Genomic DNA, 18,076 nt, shown 5'->3' with positions numbered 1-18,076 from the left:
AAACAGGGTGCTGGGTAGAGAAGGCAAGAACACAAGTAAGATATACACACACACACACACACACACACATATACACATATATATACACACACACATATACATAACACAATATGATTTACATCCATTACAAATATATGCACACAAACACTATGCATTTTGCAAGAATATGCAAGAAAACAGATACCAACTAAATACACGAGAATGACTGTTTGAGGAGAGGAGGATCATGGGAGGGCGGGGATGGGGCTAAAAAATGAAGGAAAGGCAGGAGAGAGAGGAGAGAAAGCGAGGGAGGGAAGGAAAGAAGGATGAAGGGAGGAAAGGGAGAGAGGCCAAGGGGAAGGCTTTGCAAAGATCAATACTGAGAATGTTCCCTGAAGGAATAGAGATGTGTGATTAATTCAACCCTGGGCAGCTGAGGCCCAAAACAGAGTAGGGGAGAGTAACCTGAGTGATTCCACCAGGCCCTGAAGGGCTCCTTGCAATCACTCAGGCCAGATTGTTTCCTGGAGGCATAGAAGGGGCAGTATTTAAGCCTATTTGGAGGTTTCTGTTTAGTCTAAGGTTGTCCGGAAAGGAGCCCGGGCCGAAACGTGCCTGCTCGGGGCTCCATGAAGTAAATCTGAGGATGAAAGTTGGGGGCCCAGATTGGGTGGAGCCCCTAAAAGGAGGCAGCCTCCCTTGGCTTCTGCCAGGAGGAAGTTGGCCCCTGTGCAGGGATTTGGTTCAGGACCACATAGCAGGCCTCAGGCCCAGATGTGGTGGGACCGCCATGCAAAGGAAAAACAAAGCAGTCCAGAATGACATGTTGGCCAAGCAGACAAAACCATCTGCAAATGCCGGTGGTTTAAGAATGCTATTTTTAAGGCCCTGGTATAAGTGTCTGGTTGAAAGAAGCAAGGGAGCTTGCTTCCCATCACTTTATCTACCCTTTGGAGGAAAACGTATATATGTGGTAATATATAATAAAGGTCCATATACCTCTTTTTCCAGGTACCCTAATCACTATTTCCCGCTGACTACAGATATCTTCTCCTGGAAGTGCCCCACCACCCCAGACTCCAGAATCTCAGCACGGCACCCCTCCAGGCTTCGGTTTTGATAACACACTCCATCTCCCCAGTCCTCCTCCAGGGACTCAGTCTGAGACCTTAGCCCTCTCTCCCACATCATGATGATCTAGCCTCCCAATCATTCTGCCTCCAGGATGTCTCATACCTCACCCCCGCCTTTTTCCCCTCCGCTGTTACAGGAATATGTCATTCTTTTTCTATCTGTTCATTAAGCACTTCATTGAGCATCCATGAGGTGCCAGGAATTATGTGGGAGAGTGGAGGTCCAGGATGAGTAAAGCATAACCCCTGCCTTCAAGGAGCACACTGCCTGGGGGCGGCGAGAAGCCCAAACAAATAATGGAACATGAGTTCCACTTAAAATAGGGACAGTGTGAGGGTTTTAAGAGCAGAAGAGGTAAATAGCTCTTCCTTAAAGGGTCAGAGAAGCTTTCCTTAAGAGCTAAATATTTGAGCAGGGTCTTGAAATACCCAGAGGATTTCACCAGACAGAACAGGGGCCCAATCACATCTTTTCTCGACTATTCCAAGAACCCCCTCCCTGGTCTTCCAATATCCAGGCTCTTACTCCTAAAATCTATCCTCCGCACGTATCCAGAGATAGCCCCAAAGCCACAGCCCTGCACACATTACTGCCCCCACACAGAATTTTCAAGTGCTCTTTACTGGCTAATGATTTATGGTCAAGCTCATTAGCACAGCACTCAAATCATCCCCACTCTTCCACAACTTTGTTCCCAGCCTCATCTCCCCCTGACCCTACAACTTCCCCTCCAGGCCACTCACTTCAAGCCAATCACTCCCTCACCCTGCAGGCCTTGCATGTAAGGTCTGTTGCACATCTCTACTTGGCGAGACCTTGCTCAACCCTCAAAGCCCCGTCTAAATACTACCTCATCATGCAAACCTCTGGAACCCACCACAGAACTCAGCTTATACGTGTCTAGAAGCAGTGATGAACTGCTGATCATCTGCTTTATATGTTGCTGTCAGAGGACACCTCTCTTCCTTTGTCCCACCCAACCTGGCCCTCCAAGAAAGCAAGCCCACGTTTTATTCACCTCAATCTGCTCAGCCTCATCTATGCCCTGACATATAACTGCTAACAAGTCTGTGGAACTGCAGCAAAGGAAAATGAATCAGGGTGGAGAAGAAAATGCCATTCCTCTAACCAAATGTTGTTCCTTTCTCCTCTTCACCCCAAAACTTCTGTCCCTTTCCCTTGGTGACTGCGTTCCATGACCTCTTACCTTCTATTTCTTTCTCCTTTTCTAAATCATTAGCTGAGCCACTAGCAAAGAGGGGTCTGCCTCCCTCTGGAAAACACACACACACACACACACACTTCAAACAACTGAGTTCTGAGAGAATTGCTAAAAGCCTTCCTTCCAGTAGAAGCCCTTTGGGTTCTGAAGGCCAGGAAGTGCTTCGTTTTATGTCCAAACAGGAGTGGCTTTCACTGGAAAATCTTCAAGTGCAGTGCTTTACCGAAAGGCTTCAGATGCCAGCATTTGCTGGCTCCGGACCTCATTCTGCATCGCCGTGGGCAGAACGGCCCCTTCCCCGGCTGGCCAAGTGATCCCCACCAGCCACTTCTGATGATTAAAACTCGAAGGAATTGTTACCTCTGACGCGAGCTGAGCAGAATAAATAAACCCCTGCCTCATCATTCCTAGAGGCCCCTGCCTTTCAACTTCATCAAAGCGAACTGTCAGACTGCACGTCGCACACAAGTAACTTCTAAAGAGAGCGCTACTTTCTTCCTTCGCTTTAAAAGGAGTGCTTAAAAGGAGAGGAAAGAGGAAAAGTCACTGAACGGCTGTCGTCTGCCAAGATGGCCAAACAGGTAAATCGCTGGCTTTCGGAAGAAGAGCAAATGTCAACAGCACTCAAGCCTCATCTTTTCGTGCCTGGTCACTGGTTCGCCATCGTCCATTCTACTGCTGCTTTGCCAAGCCCTGCAAACACATCGGTCTTTGGGGAGTGGAGAATTACACAAAGGCGAACAAAAGATTGCTTCCAAACTAAAGAGTGGGTGGACACGTTCTCTACCTTGATCTGAGAGAACAGTTACGTGGGTGTACATATATGTGCAAATGCACTTAAGATGTATGTACTATGCACTTCACTGTATTTTATGCCTCAATAATACATCGATAAAAGTTTTTAAAGGATGGTCTCCCCCAGGCAAAGCTGTTGTCTAGAGACCTTTGCAGGTTCTGAATAGTCCTAAAAGAACCTCCAAATGCAAAAAAGGCTCCTCTGCATCCCACCCACCCCCCAGCCCCATGTGGGTCCAGAAATGCCCAGACTTCTTATAAGGATTTCTCCAGGACAGAAAAACAGAAAGCAGAAGAAGACAGCAATCCAAAAGAGAGAAGCCCGCTCTACTCACTGGGCCAGCCTCTCCTTCCTGAGATGAGGTGGGAGGAAAGGAGTCCCCACCCACTGCCTCCCAGACGGAGCAAATGAAGACCACTGGACCCTGATGGGCACAGCATACAGGCATCAGCTGCACTTACCAAGCTGCAAAACGCTCAGCTCCCCTTCAGCCTTGCTGGACACTGGCAATTGATTTTTCCTAGAAAAAAAAAAGAAAATGTCAATGTACCAGAGGAAAATATAAGCAGCAGAGAAGAATGCAGGGAGCACTGGCTGGGGGTTCAGGAGATGGGTTCTCTCTAGCCCTGGCCCTGCCCTTCATATGTACCTTGCCCCAGTCACTCTCCCTTCTCTGAGCCACAGGTTCCATATTGGATGGGACCAAATTGCCTCCAAAAATGCCTTTCAATTCTGTGTTCTCACACACACACACCCGCCAATACAGGATGATAAACCCTGTAGTTTGACACTTGCCAAGAACCAAAATGCAAGCGTATCTTGCTGATGTCATTATGATACTGCTAGAAAACACACACACCCACCCACCCACACACACACACGCACACACACACATAAGTTCTTGTAATCACTGCCCAGATTTTTTCATCTCATTCTATTTTCTTTTTTGTTTATTTCCTTTGTCCCAGCTTTTTTGTAAAGCTATCAGCTACCATTTATAAGAAACCTCTAAAGTGCACCAAAAACCTATTCTGTGATTCTGATTTGTAAGTTCAGGTATGTACACGTGGAGCTTTCTAAAAATGGCCCACCTGTATTTTAGCTCTCTTTAGATATTTTTTCCCCTCCAGCATGCATCGATTTGTACTAAAGTAAAATCTTTTCTTTTAAAGAATGTATTAAAAATAACAATATTACATCACTCTCTGAAAACCCATTCACTACGTTAAAATGACAGCTCTTTTGAATGTGGAATTGAAATATATTTTCCTCCAACATCCTTGCAGGGTAAGATATGATTGAAGTAACAATTGTAATCTCGCCATGGTTCATTCTATTGAATTGGCTTCCTCCTGAAGATGTATTGAAGGGGTGTGAGTGGAAGACCACGGAGGACTCACGGTACCAAATCTGTAAGCACGTACTGCTTTGGACTCTGGGTTTCTTTTTCTGGCTCCAGAACACAGAGCTCCTTCCCCCACCCTCCCAGGCAGCCCTAATCCTCCCCCACTGGCTCAAGCCTATTTTCCTCAATTCAAAATGGCAAAATTCCTATGTCCCTACATGACCAGGATTCTGCGAGCATTCTCCTGGGGACTGGTAAAAGAACAAGCTGGAAAGAGCATTTAAGGCCTGTAGGGGCAGTAGAAGGAGGTGACGGAAGAAGCAGTGCAGATGCTGTGTCAGAGCCCCTCTTCCCCAGCCTGCAGCAATGAGAAACAGCATGCTCATCAGAAGCTTCTGGAAGCGTACCTCTCACACGGCAACTGGCTATGCCACTGAAGGCTGAGGACCGGAGTCCCACTTTTATCTGTCCCTTCCATCACTATTCCGTCCGGGGACTAAGGCAGAATGCCTCCCTCCTGCACCTCACTATCCGTTTCTGCAAAGCGAGGACTGAGCATGGTACTAAATGGCCTCTAACACCTGCCTTGAATCATTTCAAGCGGGGAACAGCAGGCACAAAGCCATCTCTGGACTACCCCGGAGAAAGTAACATCTCCCTTGTACCCATCTCTGTTCTCTGCCTCTTCATCTGTCACCCGGATCATTGGAATGGCCTCCTCACGGGTTTCCTGACCCCCAGTGTGATGCCCCACCCCAGACCATCTTCACATGGGTGTCAAAGGCATCTTTCTAGAAAGCAAACCTGACCATGCCACAGCCTGGCTGAAGTTCTTCCAGGGTTCCCCATCGTCACCACCAACAACAATAATATTTATAAAAATGACAGCAATCATAGCAGCAAACACTCTCTGACTCCTTTGACTGTTCTAGGCACTGTGCTGAGTGCTGTGCAAGCAACAAAAGCCATCTGCTCCTCAGGACGGCCTTATGAAGTAGCCGTTGTGCTGAGCCTCAGAGAAGTCCGGTAATTTTCCCAGTTACACAGCAAGCAAGTGGCAGCACAGGAATTTGAACCCAGGCAATGACCCCAAAGACAAAGGCAGCAACCACCACACATATTGCTTCCTTAAAAAATAAAATCCAGGATGGAGTGCCTGGCTGGCTTGGTCAGTGGAGCCCATGACCCTTGATCTCGGGGTCGTGAGCTTGAGCTCCACGCTGCGGGTAGAGGTTACTTAAAAATAAAAATAAATAGGGGCGCCTGGGTGGCTCAGTCGGTTAAGCGTCCGACTTCAGCTCAGGTCACGATCTCGTGGTCCGTGAGTTCGAGCCCCACGTCGGGCTCTGGGCTGATGGCTCAGAGCCTGGAGCCTGCTTCCGATTCTATGTCTCCCTCTCTCTGCCCCTCCCCCCTTCATGCTCTGTCTCTCTCTGTCTCAAAAATAAATAAACGTTAAAAAAAAATTAAAAAATAAATAAATAAGTAAATAAACAAACAAACAAACAACATAAAACAAAACCCAGGCCCATTAGGGTGCCCTATGGGCTATCATGACCTGGCCACCTACCACTCCACCCTCTGCACCCTCACACTCCACGCGCATCTCCTGAATGCTGAGCTACTCAGCCTCTGCCTCTATACCTTTTCGTAAGCCCTTCCCTTCTGCTAGAATATACTTTGGCAAACTCATGCTAATCCCCTACAGCCCAAGTGGGATGCCACATCTTTCTCAACTCCAAACGTGCGTTCCTTCATTTCTTCACCCTCTCATTCAGCAAACATGTGGCAGTTATCCGGCAGGCCAATCTCCCTGCCCAAAGGAGACCCGGGCATGCAAAAGGACGAGACATAAACTGCAATTTGACATGGTGTGGTGGGCTGGACAACAGCCCCCAAAGATATCCTGTGAATAGTGCCTTATATGGCAGAAAAGACTTTGCAGATAGCATTTACATTGAGGATCTTGGGATGGGAGAGGGTATCCTGGATTACCCAAGTGGGAACGATGTAATTACAAGTGTCCTCATAAGAGGGAAGGAAGCAGAAGGAAATACGACCCGGAAGAGGAGGGGTGGTATCACACCAGAGGCAGAGGTTGGAGGGACGCACTCTGAAGACGAAGGAAGGGCCACAAGTCAAGGACGTGGGTGGCCATGAGAAACTACAAAAGCAAAGAAACAGATTCTCCCTTGGTGTCTCCAGAAAGAACCAGCCCTGCCAACACCTTGACTTTAGCCCCAGTGGAACTGATGTCAGACCTTGATCCTCCAGAACTTAGTGCCATAATAATAAACTCATGTTGTTTTAAGCCACTAAGTTTGTGGGAATTCGTGACAGCAGCCACAGGAAATGAATACATACGGTAAGAGAAATAAACAAGGAGGGACGAAGGACCATGGATTTTCTGGGTCAGCTCTGTACCCCGCATGCCCAGCACCTGGTCAGGGCTCCATAAATGGGTGCTAAGTACCAGAGTGACCCTCACAGAAGTGAGGTGACTCACACAAGGTCACGCAACTTAGGAGCGCCCAAGCCAGAACTCAAACCCAGGCCGCTGGCTCCAAATGCTTTATTTTGTTCTTTCTTCTATCTCATGCTTCCTTCCCCTGTCCGGAACCCTCCATGTCTTCCCGTGGCCCACAGGACGAAATTCAAACCTCCCAAGTGGACCCCTTGGCTCCTGGGGGCCAAGCCTTGGAGGATGTGGGTGGCCAAGAGCCACGGTGAGAGGGTGGTGATGATTTTCCTGCCGCATAGGGTACAGCCAGGCCTCTCCTGGGTCATGGGACTTCCACCCAGAGCGCCATCCATCAGCCGCAAAAGCCCAGCTCAGATGCTTTGTGCCCATTTCCCATAGATCTCATCACCAGAGGAGACTTCAATTATGCTCACACTCAGGGAATGTGTTTATTGTTCCTTTCATGTGTCCCTTTGTGGCATAAGCATTGCAAAGTTTAAAAGGTCAGTTTAAAAGCATGTTCTTGCCTTTGAGTGAAAAGCTATTATGCAAAACAATGACAAAAAGATAAATCAAGGGGTCAAAACACTTTTTCAAAATGTGATTGTGCAGATAACCCAGAGACATGTGTCAGAGTGTGCATCTAATAAATCCGCAGGAGCCGGCTGTAGACACCCAGCTTGTCCGCTGTGTCTGAGGTCACCACTTCCTACCCAAGCTCCCCTTTGTGGCCCCGAGGGAGAAGCAAGGACCAGGGCGCTGCAGGTGTTCAGGGCTACACGGGGCCAGGACTCAATCCCACGTAACTGAATCTTGGCTGGGTAGGAAGAGCTACTTGGAGACCTGAGTTCTCTTCCCTTCTCTCCCAAACTCTGCATGCCCGCAGGCAAGTCATTTACCCTCTGTGGGCATCAAGTGCCTCATCTGTCCCTCAGGGGAAGCCTGAGCATGCTGGTCATTGCAGGACATGACCAGGTGCAGGGGCTCCATGAAGCCTGAGGTGCCGGGTCACACTAGTTTTGAAGATGCTCTACTGCCTCTACAGTCCCACATTCTCAATATTTCACTAGCTCTTAACATAAAAAAAAGAGACGAGGAGATGCTCCTTCCTGAATGTTTGGTACTGGACACGTGGCTAAATAAGTTACGGAGTACAAAAGAAAGGTGTCCCATGAGAATAAAGATATTGACCACTTACTATATATTCTATTTGATGAAAACTCAGAACCCAGTGTGAACGGAGTCCAAATTGACCCCACTCACGCGGCACAGGAATCCAGAATAAATAACATAAAATTTTCCTGAGCCAGTGATATCCTAGCACACCTAACTAACGCAATGTAAAAGTATCTGGAGGGGCACTTCTACAAAGCAGGTCATACAAGATTCCCCAGGGGAGACAGATTTTTTTTTAAGCCCCACTGAAAATATGCTCAACACTAAAAACTGGTAAATATATGAGAAAATCATGCATCATAAGTGAAAGCCAGATGACACAGCCAATAGGACTTCCAAGAACTTGAGATGATAGAACAACAATCTAAAAGAGACTGTAATTAGAATAGGAAGACTTTTTAAAAAGGAATGGAAATCAGAGGCACCTAGCTGGCTCAGTTGGTAGAGCATGTGACTCTTGATGTCGGGGTTGTGAATTTGAGCCCCACACTGGGTATGGAGATTACTTAAAAATAAAATCTTAAAAAAAAAAAGAAAAAGGAATGGAAATTATAAGGAAAGACATAGACACTATACAAAAAGAATGAGCCATTTTGAAAAGTAAATACAATCATAGAAATAAAAAACTTATGGACATATAAGGATGGTAACAGATAACAACATATGAAATTTACATAGAAAATGCCGTGAATCTGTGCTAGAGGAGGGAGTGAGGGAGGAAGACAGGGACAGGTCATGGACAGCTCTTCTCTGTATGACACCATCACCTAATAAATGTAAAAGGAATGAGAATATGATAAAAATTAGACAATCACCATTTTATAAACTCCTAATATGGGAAAAGATTATCAATGGATGGTAAAGCCACTGGTCAAAAAGTTTTTGAGGAATAGGATAATCATCTAATCTGAAAGTTACTGATTCCTCATTAATTTCAAAAGGGAAAATTTCCTTTATAATGATGGAGAGATTGGCAGGAACCACCTTAATGGAGTGATCCAATTTAGCATCAGCAGAAATCAAACAAGCTGACATTATGTGCTCCTGATGTGATGTAATGGGAAATACACAACATCACATATGTATTGTCCTTGCCCAAAACGTGTTTAACATAAACCTAATAACGAAACAGACATTATCTAGAATGTGGTCATTCCATAAGACAATAAGACTATACTCATGAAAAACTAAGAACAGAAAGGAAATTGTTTGAGATTAAAAGAGACTAGAGAGACATGACAGCCAAATGCAGGTAAACCTTGAATGGATCCTGGATTGAAACAACTAAAGCCTAAGAGAACATTTTGGAGCCATGTGGGGGAAATCTGATTATGGGCTTTATGTTAGCTGATGTTACGGAAATTTCTTGGGTGCCTTAATGGTACTGTGGTTAGGCAGTAGAACATTCTTGTCCTTAGGGAATGCAAGCTGTGATATTTAGGGATGAAATGCCACAATGTCTGAATTTTACTTTCAAGGAAATCATCAAAAATGTATGGGTTACAAATATGCAGAGAGGGGAGAAAGGAGAGGGAGAAAAAACAAATGCGACAAAGTCCTAGAATCACTTAATGTAGGTGAAGGTCGTATAAATGTTCATTTTTCCATTCTTTCAACTTTTCTATAGGTTAGATCTTCTGTAACATTGGGGGAAACTTGGGGTAAGCTTAAACAGGAGATCAGATACAATGAAGAGATAAGAAATTACTAGGGGCCATCAGATGACATGACCTGGAATGCAACTCAATCCAAAGAGATCAAATATATGAAAGAGCAAAGAAGAGACATGGAGGGAAAAAACTTTAATTCCAATGCCCATGTAAAAGGAGTTCCAGAAGGAAAAATAGAGGGAGTGTGAGAAAGGATAACTGCTAAGAACTTAGCAGACATAATCCTCACAGAAACCTAAGAAGCCTCAAATGGCACATGTGGAAATAAATATACTCCTAGAAATGTCATAGTGAAATGACCAGAATATTGACGACAATGAGAAAAATCTTAGCGGAAAGGCAGGCTATCTATAAACAAAAACTACTTTAATAAAAGACATCTTTAATATTCAAAAGATTAAAGGTAAGGACAAAATGAAGACATTTTCAGAAAATCACTGAAAAAGGTTACCATCACAGACCTTCACTGAACAAACCACTCGTGGACTTACTTTAGCAGGAAGGAAAGTGAACCCAGAAGAAAAGAGCAGGAAGAAAGCAGTGGCGAGAAAAGAAATCCATAAACATGTAGATAAACCTAAATGAGAGCCGATGATAAAAAATCAGTAACAATAGCACCAGTTAGGGGGTGGTTAAAAACAAAGGGATAACGTTAGACAACAATGCACAGGAAACATGGGAACGGGAAATGAGCAACTGAAGCTTTCTAAAACCCTTGTATTTTTTGAGGGGGTAAAGAGATTGATTAAACTGAAACTTTAAGTCATTATGATAAGAAATATTTTAAGAGTTACTGCTAAAATAGTAAAAACATATTTATGTAACTTCCAAATCAGAAAGCCCAAGAAGAAAAAATAAACACCACTTGATTCACAAGAAAGCGCCACTGTGGAAAATTGAATATAGAATTACCACATGATAGACTTCTACTCCCAGGTATATACCCCAAAGAAGTGAACACAGGGACACATGTTCATAGCAGCACTATTCTCTATGGCCAAAAGGTAAAAGCAACTCAAATGTCCACCAGTGGAAAAAAAACTGTCCACCAATGGATGAGTGGATAAACAAATTGTTGTGTACCCACGCAACGGAATATTATTTCACCCTAAAAAGGCATGAAGTACTGACACAGGCTACAACGTGGAGGAACCTCGAAAACATGATGCTAAGCAAAAGAAACCAGAGACAAAAGGTCACATACTGTATGATTCCATTTATGTGAAATATCGTAGATTGGGAGTTGCCAGGGGTGAGGGAATGGGGGCAGAAATGGGAAGAAACTGCTGAATAGGAAGAGATTTACTCTGAAGAGAAGAAAATGTTTTGGAACTAGACAGAGGTGATGACTACCCAACATTCTGAATGCACTAAATGCCACTGAATTGTTCGCTCAAAAATGGTTACTTGAAAAAAAAAGGAAAAGAAGAGGAAGAAAAAAGATTTTTTTTTTTAATTTTTTTTTCCAACGTTTTTTATTTATTTTTGGGACAGAGAGAGACAGAGCATGAACAGGGGAGGGGCAGAGAGAGGGAGACACAGAATCGGAAACAGGCTCCAGGCTCCGAGCCATCAGCCCAGAGCCTGACGCGGGGCTCGAACTCACGGACCGCGAGATCGTGACCTGGCTGAGGTCGGACGCTTAACCGACTGCGCCACCCAGGCGCCCCGAAAAAAGATTTTTAAAAAAAAAAGCATGGCAGCATGAAAGTACAGAATACAAATGAATTCAAGTGTATCAGTAATTATAATAAAAGCAAACAAATTCGACGGGCCAGTTCAAAGAGACACTCAGACTTTTTTTTTAAATAGCAATATGCTGTTTCACAAGGTACGTGACACAAAAGGTGAACCATAAAGCCTGGGGAAAAAAATAGATCACTTGTAGGCCAACCATTTAAAAGCTAACGTAACTGATGCTGTACCATCAGATTAAAAATAGACAAAATAGACTTTGGAATAAAAAGCATTATTAGTGATAAACCTACAGAATAACAAAAGGAAATTCAACAGGAAATTCAACAACAAAAGGAATTCAACAGGAAAATTTAACCATTTTCAACCTCTATAAAATGGGTTAATTACAGTCCTACCTCAAGCGACTGTGGTGGCAATGAAACAGGCTAATCCATCAAGTACTGAGAAAAGTGCCCAACACAGAACTGCCACATGCTCGCAAACACGATGAAACCTCGATTCCAAACACCTACACGTATAAATACAAGTACAAAACTATGAAATAAAATAACAAACAACTGCATCAGCCATGAGTCTGAGGCAGATCTTGGCCGAGAAAGGATTGAAGTATATTTTAACATTAGACAGTCCAGGAGCACCTGAGTGGCTCAGTCGGTTAAGCGTCCGACTTCGGCTCAGGTCATGATCTCATGGGTCTGTGTGTTCGAGCCCCGCATCAGCTCTGTGCTGACAGCTCAAAGCCTGGAGTCTGCTTCGGATTCTGTCTCCATCTCTCTCTCTCTACTCCTCCCACCCCTCTCTCTCTCTCTCTCAAAAATAAGTAAACATTAAAAAAAAAAAAGAAAGAAAGAAAACCCAATAATGTAATTCACACCAACAGAGGGAAAAAAATGGAAAACAATCTCAATAGATGCAGCAAAAACATTTGATTAAAAAAAAAATACTCATACATATTTTTAAAATAAAACCTAGCAAAGAGGCGCCTGGGTGGCTCAGTCAGTTGAGTGTCCAACTCTTGATTTCGGCTCAAGTCATGATCTCACGATTCGTGGGATCGAGCCCCACGTCGGGCTCCGTGCTGAGTATAGAGCCTGCTAAAGATTCTCTCTCCCTCTCCCTCTTCCCCGCCCCCACTCAAAAAATAAATAAAGATAAACCTAGCGAGCCCAAAGGACAAGAAGGGTTTCGCTCTACTTGACATATATGTACTTCAACCTGACCAGACATCCTAACACTGAAGCCCTGGAAGCAGTAGCCAGCTGAGGATGTCACACCCCATGGGACTCGAAGTCTCCCAGAGGTGCACCAGAGGCAGTGCAGCAAGACAAGCGAGACCGACAAGCCGGCGGGGGCTGCAGAGCCCAGGTTTCCCAACACAGGTTTAGCACCCTTGCTACTGCCCGACTTCCAGCAGCACCTCCTTTCAGGACTAGACGGTAATGAAGCAGAGAGCTATTCCTCGGTCAGTGGACACAGAGGCACTGGACGAACAAGCCACAGGACCAGCTCGTGCCAGAGAAGATGCATCGCTTCAAGTTGTGATCGCCTCCGAGTCTCAGCTTCCCTTTTGCCAGAATCGTCTTTGGGAAGCTACGAGGGCCCTAACACCTAGTGATTCCGGACTTTGGCTCTCGGGACCCACCCCTTCCCCACCTGCAGACACTCCTTGGACACAGGAGGGGGTGAGGGTGGGGGGAGAGCAAGTCCTTAGGGGGCGCCCTCAGAGGAACAGCTGTGTTAGGTTCTTTTCCTCACAGTGACCTTCCACAGCCTGTGCTGAAATAAAGCCTCTCCTTAAGGACTGAACTTCGGAGGAGTAAGCTTTAATGAGGCAGATCCCTGAGGGCCAGCTGATTTAAAAAGAATTAAAAAAAAAAAAATCAAAGCTCTCTGTAGAAAAAAAGACTCTTCACTTGCCCGCTCTCCAGTTCTCTTTGGCTTCCTATAGAGGCTCAGCCAAGCTCCCCCAGGTAAAGGTACAGAATCATGGTGACCTAGATTGGGAAGAAGCTTGGGGGTCACCCGGCATAACCTTGGTTTGATGGATGAGGAATCCGAACTCTGGGGAGAGGAAGGGAGCTCATCCAACGTCCCCACTGCCCAGATGCCCCCCGGGGGATCCATGTCCCAATCTTGAGAAGCCCTCTATCTCCCTGGGCAACCCAATCCGCAGACACTTTTTAAATTAAGCCCTAAAGAACAGGAGGCCTCATGAAAGGTGGGGCTGTTGAGAAGTCATCCTGTGCAGGATCACAATGTTTAACCGATCTCAGTTTCATACCCTGCAGTTGCCAGTTCCCAAACTGTTGACCTTCACTATATAAAAGGAATCTTTTTTTTTTTTTTCCTTTCCCCCTCTCTCTTTTCTTTTTTCTTAAGGATGTGGAAAACTTGACTAGAATTGCCTGGTCTGACATTTCCTGTGAGAAAGCACTCTGCTTGGAATACTGTGAAAGCAATCTGCCTTAACAATTCAATCCAAATAAATTATCTTCCTGAAACTAGTGAAAAAAGTTAATTGGGAATTGGGCTGCATACCCAAGTCTCTCTCATCCGGGTCCATGATGACGAAGGTTGGACAAAGATAGGGATCGCCCGGTGAGGACAGATCTGGGGAAGGGGAGGGGGCACGGATGGCCCCGCATCCTCCTGGAAAAGCCATCTGCTCAGCCCGTCTAGCTGGAGAGAACACACGTACTCCAGCCTCCTGGACCATTGTTCTTTCGGGGTGACGATTTCTCAGCTTAACTATCTTTCCGTATGTGCCCTTCCCCACAGGCTTTGGCACACACCCTTGATGAGAAGTGTGCAGAGCCAGAGCAAGATCTGAAACCAAGTCCAACATTTATTTCTCTTTCCTTGAGTCAGGCCGGATTCTGGCACATTCCAGAAACAGAGAAGAATTTTACCCAGTTACCAAGACATCAGACTGGGAGGGTTCCTTCAAGGGCACACAATTCACAAAACAAAACTGTACTAGGTGTGACCTTCCCTCGTATTATTCTCCCCTTCTCCCAATTGGCACAAGGCCTTAGCATACAACTGGTGTTTAATGAATGCCCCCTCTGAAGGCTGACAAGTTCTCAGAGTTCACCTAGATACGGCTCTTCCATCTGGAAGGGCTGGAAGGGCCAATCCAGACCATCTAATGTAATCCCGCAGCCCTGTCAGGGATAGGAGTAAGGTGGTGCAGAGCTTTTGCTAAGGACCCTGGCTAGTGGGCAAAGCCAGAAACAGGCCTCTCATCTCAGTTCGTTTTCATCCATCCCATGCTGGATATCGGAAGCACTGACTGCACTTCCTTAAGACCCGAATGCATTAGGACAGGTTGACTGCTCTTCCCTTAAAGCCGCTCGCAGGGGCTTTGCAGCTCTCCCAATTGCTATCTCTTGCCCTTCTCACAGGCTACACTCTCCTGGGTGTGGCTGAGCTCAGTTCCACAAGGAGACTGGTGCCCAGAGGCAGACGTTGCCCAACAGGAAGCGAAAAAGTGGGTAGAGCTGGTGTTACACCAGGGAAAGAAAAATATCCTCTTGAAGGAAAGTGGTCTCTATGGAGTGGGTCTCTGGAGCATGGCCAAATTCATTGAACTATTCATTCACCTGAGCTATGCAGTTCACCAAGCAGAATGCTGCTAGCCCACGATCTCCCTTGGTCTTGTCTCCTCCCCTCTGCCCACCAGCACACGGCTGCACAGCTCAGCCAAACCTAGCCACCATGAGACGTTGGGTGAGGCCAACGACCAGGGCCAGAGCTAGAGATGTGACATGGTGCCTGGCTCATGCCACAAGGGCCCCGAGGTGTGAGCCCCAGACTGCACACCCAGCAACTGGGATCACAAGCCTGCCTCTGATTAGGGCTCCCGGCCTCAGAGTGAGGACCCAATGGCAAGGCTCTACCAGAGACAGAGACTAGCCCTGGCCCTGCCCTCCCCAAGGCTGGTATAAGAGCCCAGGATGGAAAGGATTGCCTCTACAACCTTGGTCCTGTCCCAGGGAGTCTATAAAGTCACACTTGGCATTATAAAGGGGAAGGTTCTGACATGCCTCCTGAAAGACATTACATAAGAGTTGCCGCTGGTTTCCACCGTGGATTGGGAAGCTGCGTGGAGATGTTTACTTAGCTGCTAGGGGCAGCTGCTTTGGGGCACTGTCCCTGCCCTGTTACTGTCCTAGTAAAAGCCAACACATCCAGGGAAGGAGCTGTCCCAATGACAGAGGTCAACTTTCTCCAAGTCTCATTAAACAGTGATTCCACTTGGGTTCCGTGTGGCTAAATATGTCAAAAAGCGGCCTAAAACAACTTCTGCGATGAAGTATTTCCATTTTGAACACACAAAACTCTCCCCTGCATAAGCAGTAATAAAAAAGCCATGAGTCACAAATCTGAAACAATGCTGTCTGGGTGCGTTAACTTCTTCTCAATTTTAAAATGGAGAAATTTGAAGAAATAAAATAAATTTTAAAACACATACAAATAAAAGAGAGAAATTTGGGTTCATTTCCTTTTAGAAAACCTTTAGAGTAGGTTTACACTTAAATAATTCTTCTTGTTGGAGCTCATGTCTTCCCCCCAAGTGGTCCTAGATGGATATCACCTTCCCTAGGCTTCTATTTTCCTTCCTGTTACATTCTAAAGCTTCTAAATGTTCCACAGTTTTGTCCTTACGATAAACATGATTGATCTGGGCGTTCAGATCGACTTCACCAAGCCCTTTCAAAGCATAGTTTCTCATTTAATTCCCCCCAGAGGCCTATGTGGGAAGCAGCATTTTCACAAACGAGGACACTGAGGCCGAGAAAGTTGGAAGTTGTCTGACACAAACCAGTTCCTGACACACAGGTCCATGGTCAAGTGAGGAAAACAAGCGCCTATACAGTGCATCTTTCACACAGCGTTCATGTTAAACGCCAGAATTTTATTTCAAGATTATATCTACATTTAAATTTTACGAAATTGGTTTTAACACTCCCACTTGGCCAGAAAACAAAATAACAACACCACCACGCTGAACAGCATGTGACTGACGGTGACGTTAACGGGGCTTAAGCTCCACGGGCCCTCACCTACGCAGACCCCTTCCCAGAGGCCCAAGCAATGTGCTGGCGTGGCCTTCTATTTTTATCAAATTTGCAAAAATGAGATACTTTTATATTCTTCGTCTTAAGGAGGCTGCCAAAACAGTTTACGTTTCAGGCTCTCCACACTTGGACCTGAACCAAGTTGGTCCCCCAGGGTTCTGTTTTCTGTTTCCAACTTTGTTTTTATGTTGCTGACCTATGAACTCCCGGTGACCCACTGTACCAGATGTCTGACACCACAAGGACTCCTCCGACCCAGAGACCCTGTCATTGTCTTGGCCGCGTTCATACTGAGGAAGGCCCAGCCAAGACTGGCTCTCAGAACATCTCTTTCTCCCAGCTCACAGTGCCCCATCACAAAAGAGGAATCTTCAGGAAATTCTGACCTACTCCAAAAGCACAGAGAACAGGTTGTTTTCTGGAAATTTCTTAGAAAAAAAACGAGAAAGAAACATGCTGCTTTAAAACCAAGTTAGCTTTGCTAACTTTGAGCATTACGCCACTCACACACATAAAACCAGAGAGCTGTGGAATTTCCATGGGTGGACCAGCCCCAACTCAGGACGAGCACACCCTGAGCTAAAATTAGATGTGTCCCTGAGCCAGTTCGGCTGCTTCCCTGTGCCTCTTCTGGCAGCCATTTTCACTTGAAATGGGGTGTGAGGGTCCCTGGGTACCGACCAGAGGGTGGGTCCCCTCCCTCCCCACCTGCCGGAGTTACAGCCTCTGCCTCTAATGAAGAGCTCCCAGCTATTGAGCACGGGTGGTTCTGTGCAGGAAGCCCAGCGGATGGGGGTATTCAGTGGGGAGCTGGGACACTGCCCAAAGGTAGGGAATCCACGCTGCAACTTGACGAGCGAGCACTAAAGCTGAGGAGCCCAGAGAACACCTCACACAGAAGTCAGGAAACGGGGACTTAGAATTTTAGCACAGGACAAGTATTCCTTCCCAATTCCTTAAGAGGTAACACATTAGTGTGAGTTTGTAAAAGGGGGGAGGGGGGAGAAATGCAAGGAGCACAGTCTTTTCTACTTAACAGAGAAACTTCGGCTGAAGCAGAATGAAGCCCTTTGGCAAGGCTCTGGCTTCCCTGGTTTCTAAGGATCTGAATCCAAATAACACAAGAATGAGACTGAAGGCACACGCCCTCCAAAACCACACCTAGACTCCTTGCTTCTCCGGGCTGCACCCTTCTGCCACCCATCACCTGTCCCCAGGGGGGCAAACGTGAGGGGCCAGAGATGGCAGCCCCTTCTGGACCGTGTGGGCGAGAAACGGCCCCGGCAGCGCAGCCGACAGGAAGAGCTTTGACCAAAGGTATCTGGAGCTTTTTCCAGAACAAATATAAAAACCATGTGAAGCAGCTGGACTCACGTCAGGCAGTCTCCTGTTGGAAATGTCACGTTGAGCCTCACGATGTGGGTGTAATAAAAAAAAAAGAAAAAGAAAATCGGAGGTTGCAAGAAAACATCCGGAGGGTCTGCAGAGGGAAGACCCAGGCAGCTTGTACT

The 18,076-nt window shown here is 46.1% G+C and overlaps 1 protein-coding gene across 3 annotated transcripts in view; it reads right to left on the bottom strand.

Annotated features, from left to right (window-relative positions):
• The window catches only part of MINDY4 (MINDY lysine 48 deubiquitinase 4), a 110,669-nt gene that overhangs the window by 56,023 nt on the left and 36,570 nt on the right, over nt 1–18,076 (bottom strand). For all 3 annotated transcript variants that reach the window (XM_045052558.1, XM_011280450.4, XR_006594356.1), the window contains exon 6: nt 3,596–3,654. In XM_045052558.1, coding sequence (XP_044908493.1) covers nt 3,596–3,654 — 59 coding nt within the window. The remainder of the gene's footprint in view (nt 1–3,595; nt 3,655–18,076) is intronic.

This window comes from Felis catus, chromosome A2 (assembly GCF_018350175.1).
Source record: "Felis catus isolate Fca126 chromosome A2, F.catus_Fca126_mat1.0, whole genome shotgun sequence".
Classification (NCBI taxonomy): domain Eukaryota; kingdom Metazoa; phylum Chordata; class Mammalia; order Carnivora; family Felidae; genus Felis; species Felis catus.
Note: the sequence above shows the minus strand (reverse complement) of the source record. Positions and strands in the feature narration are given on the sequence as shown.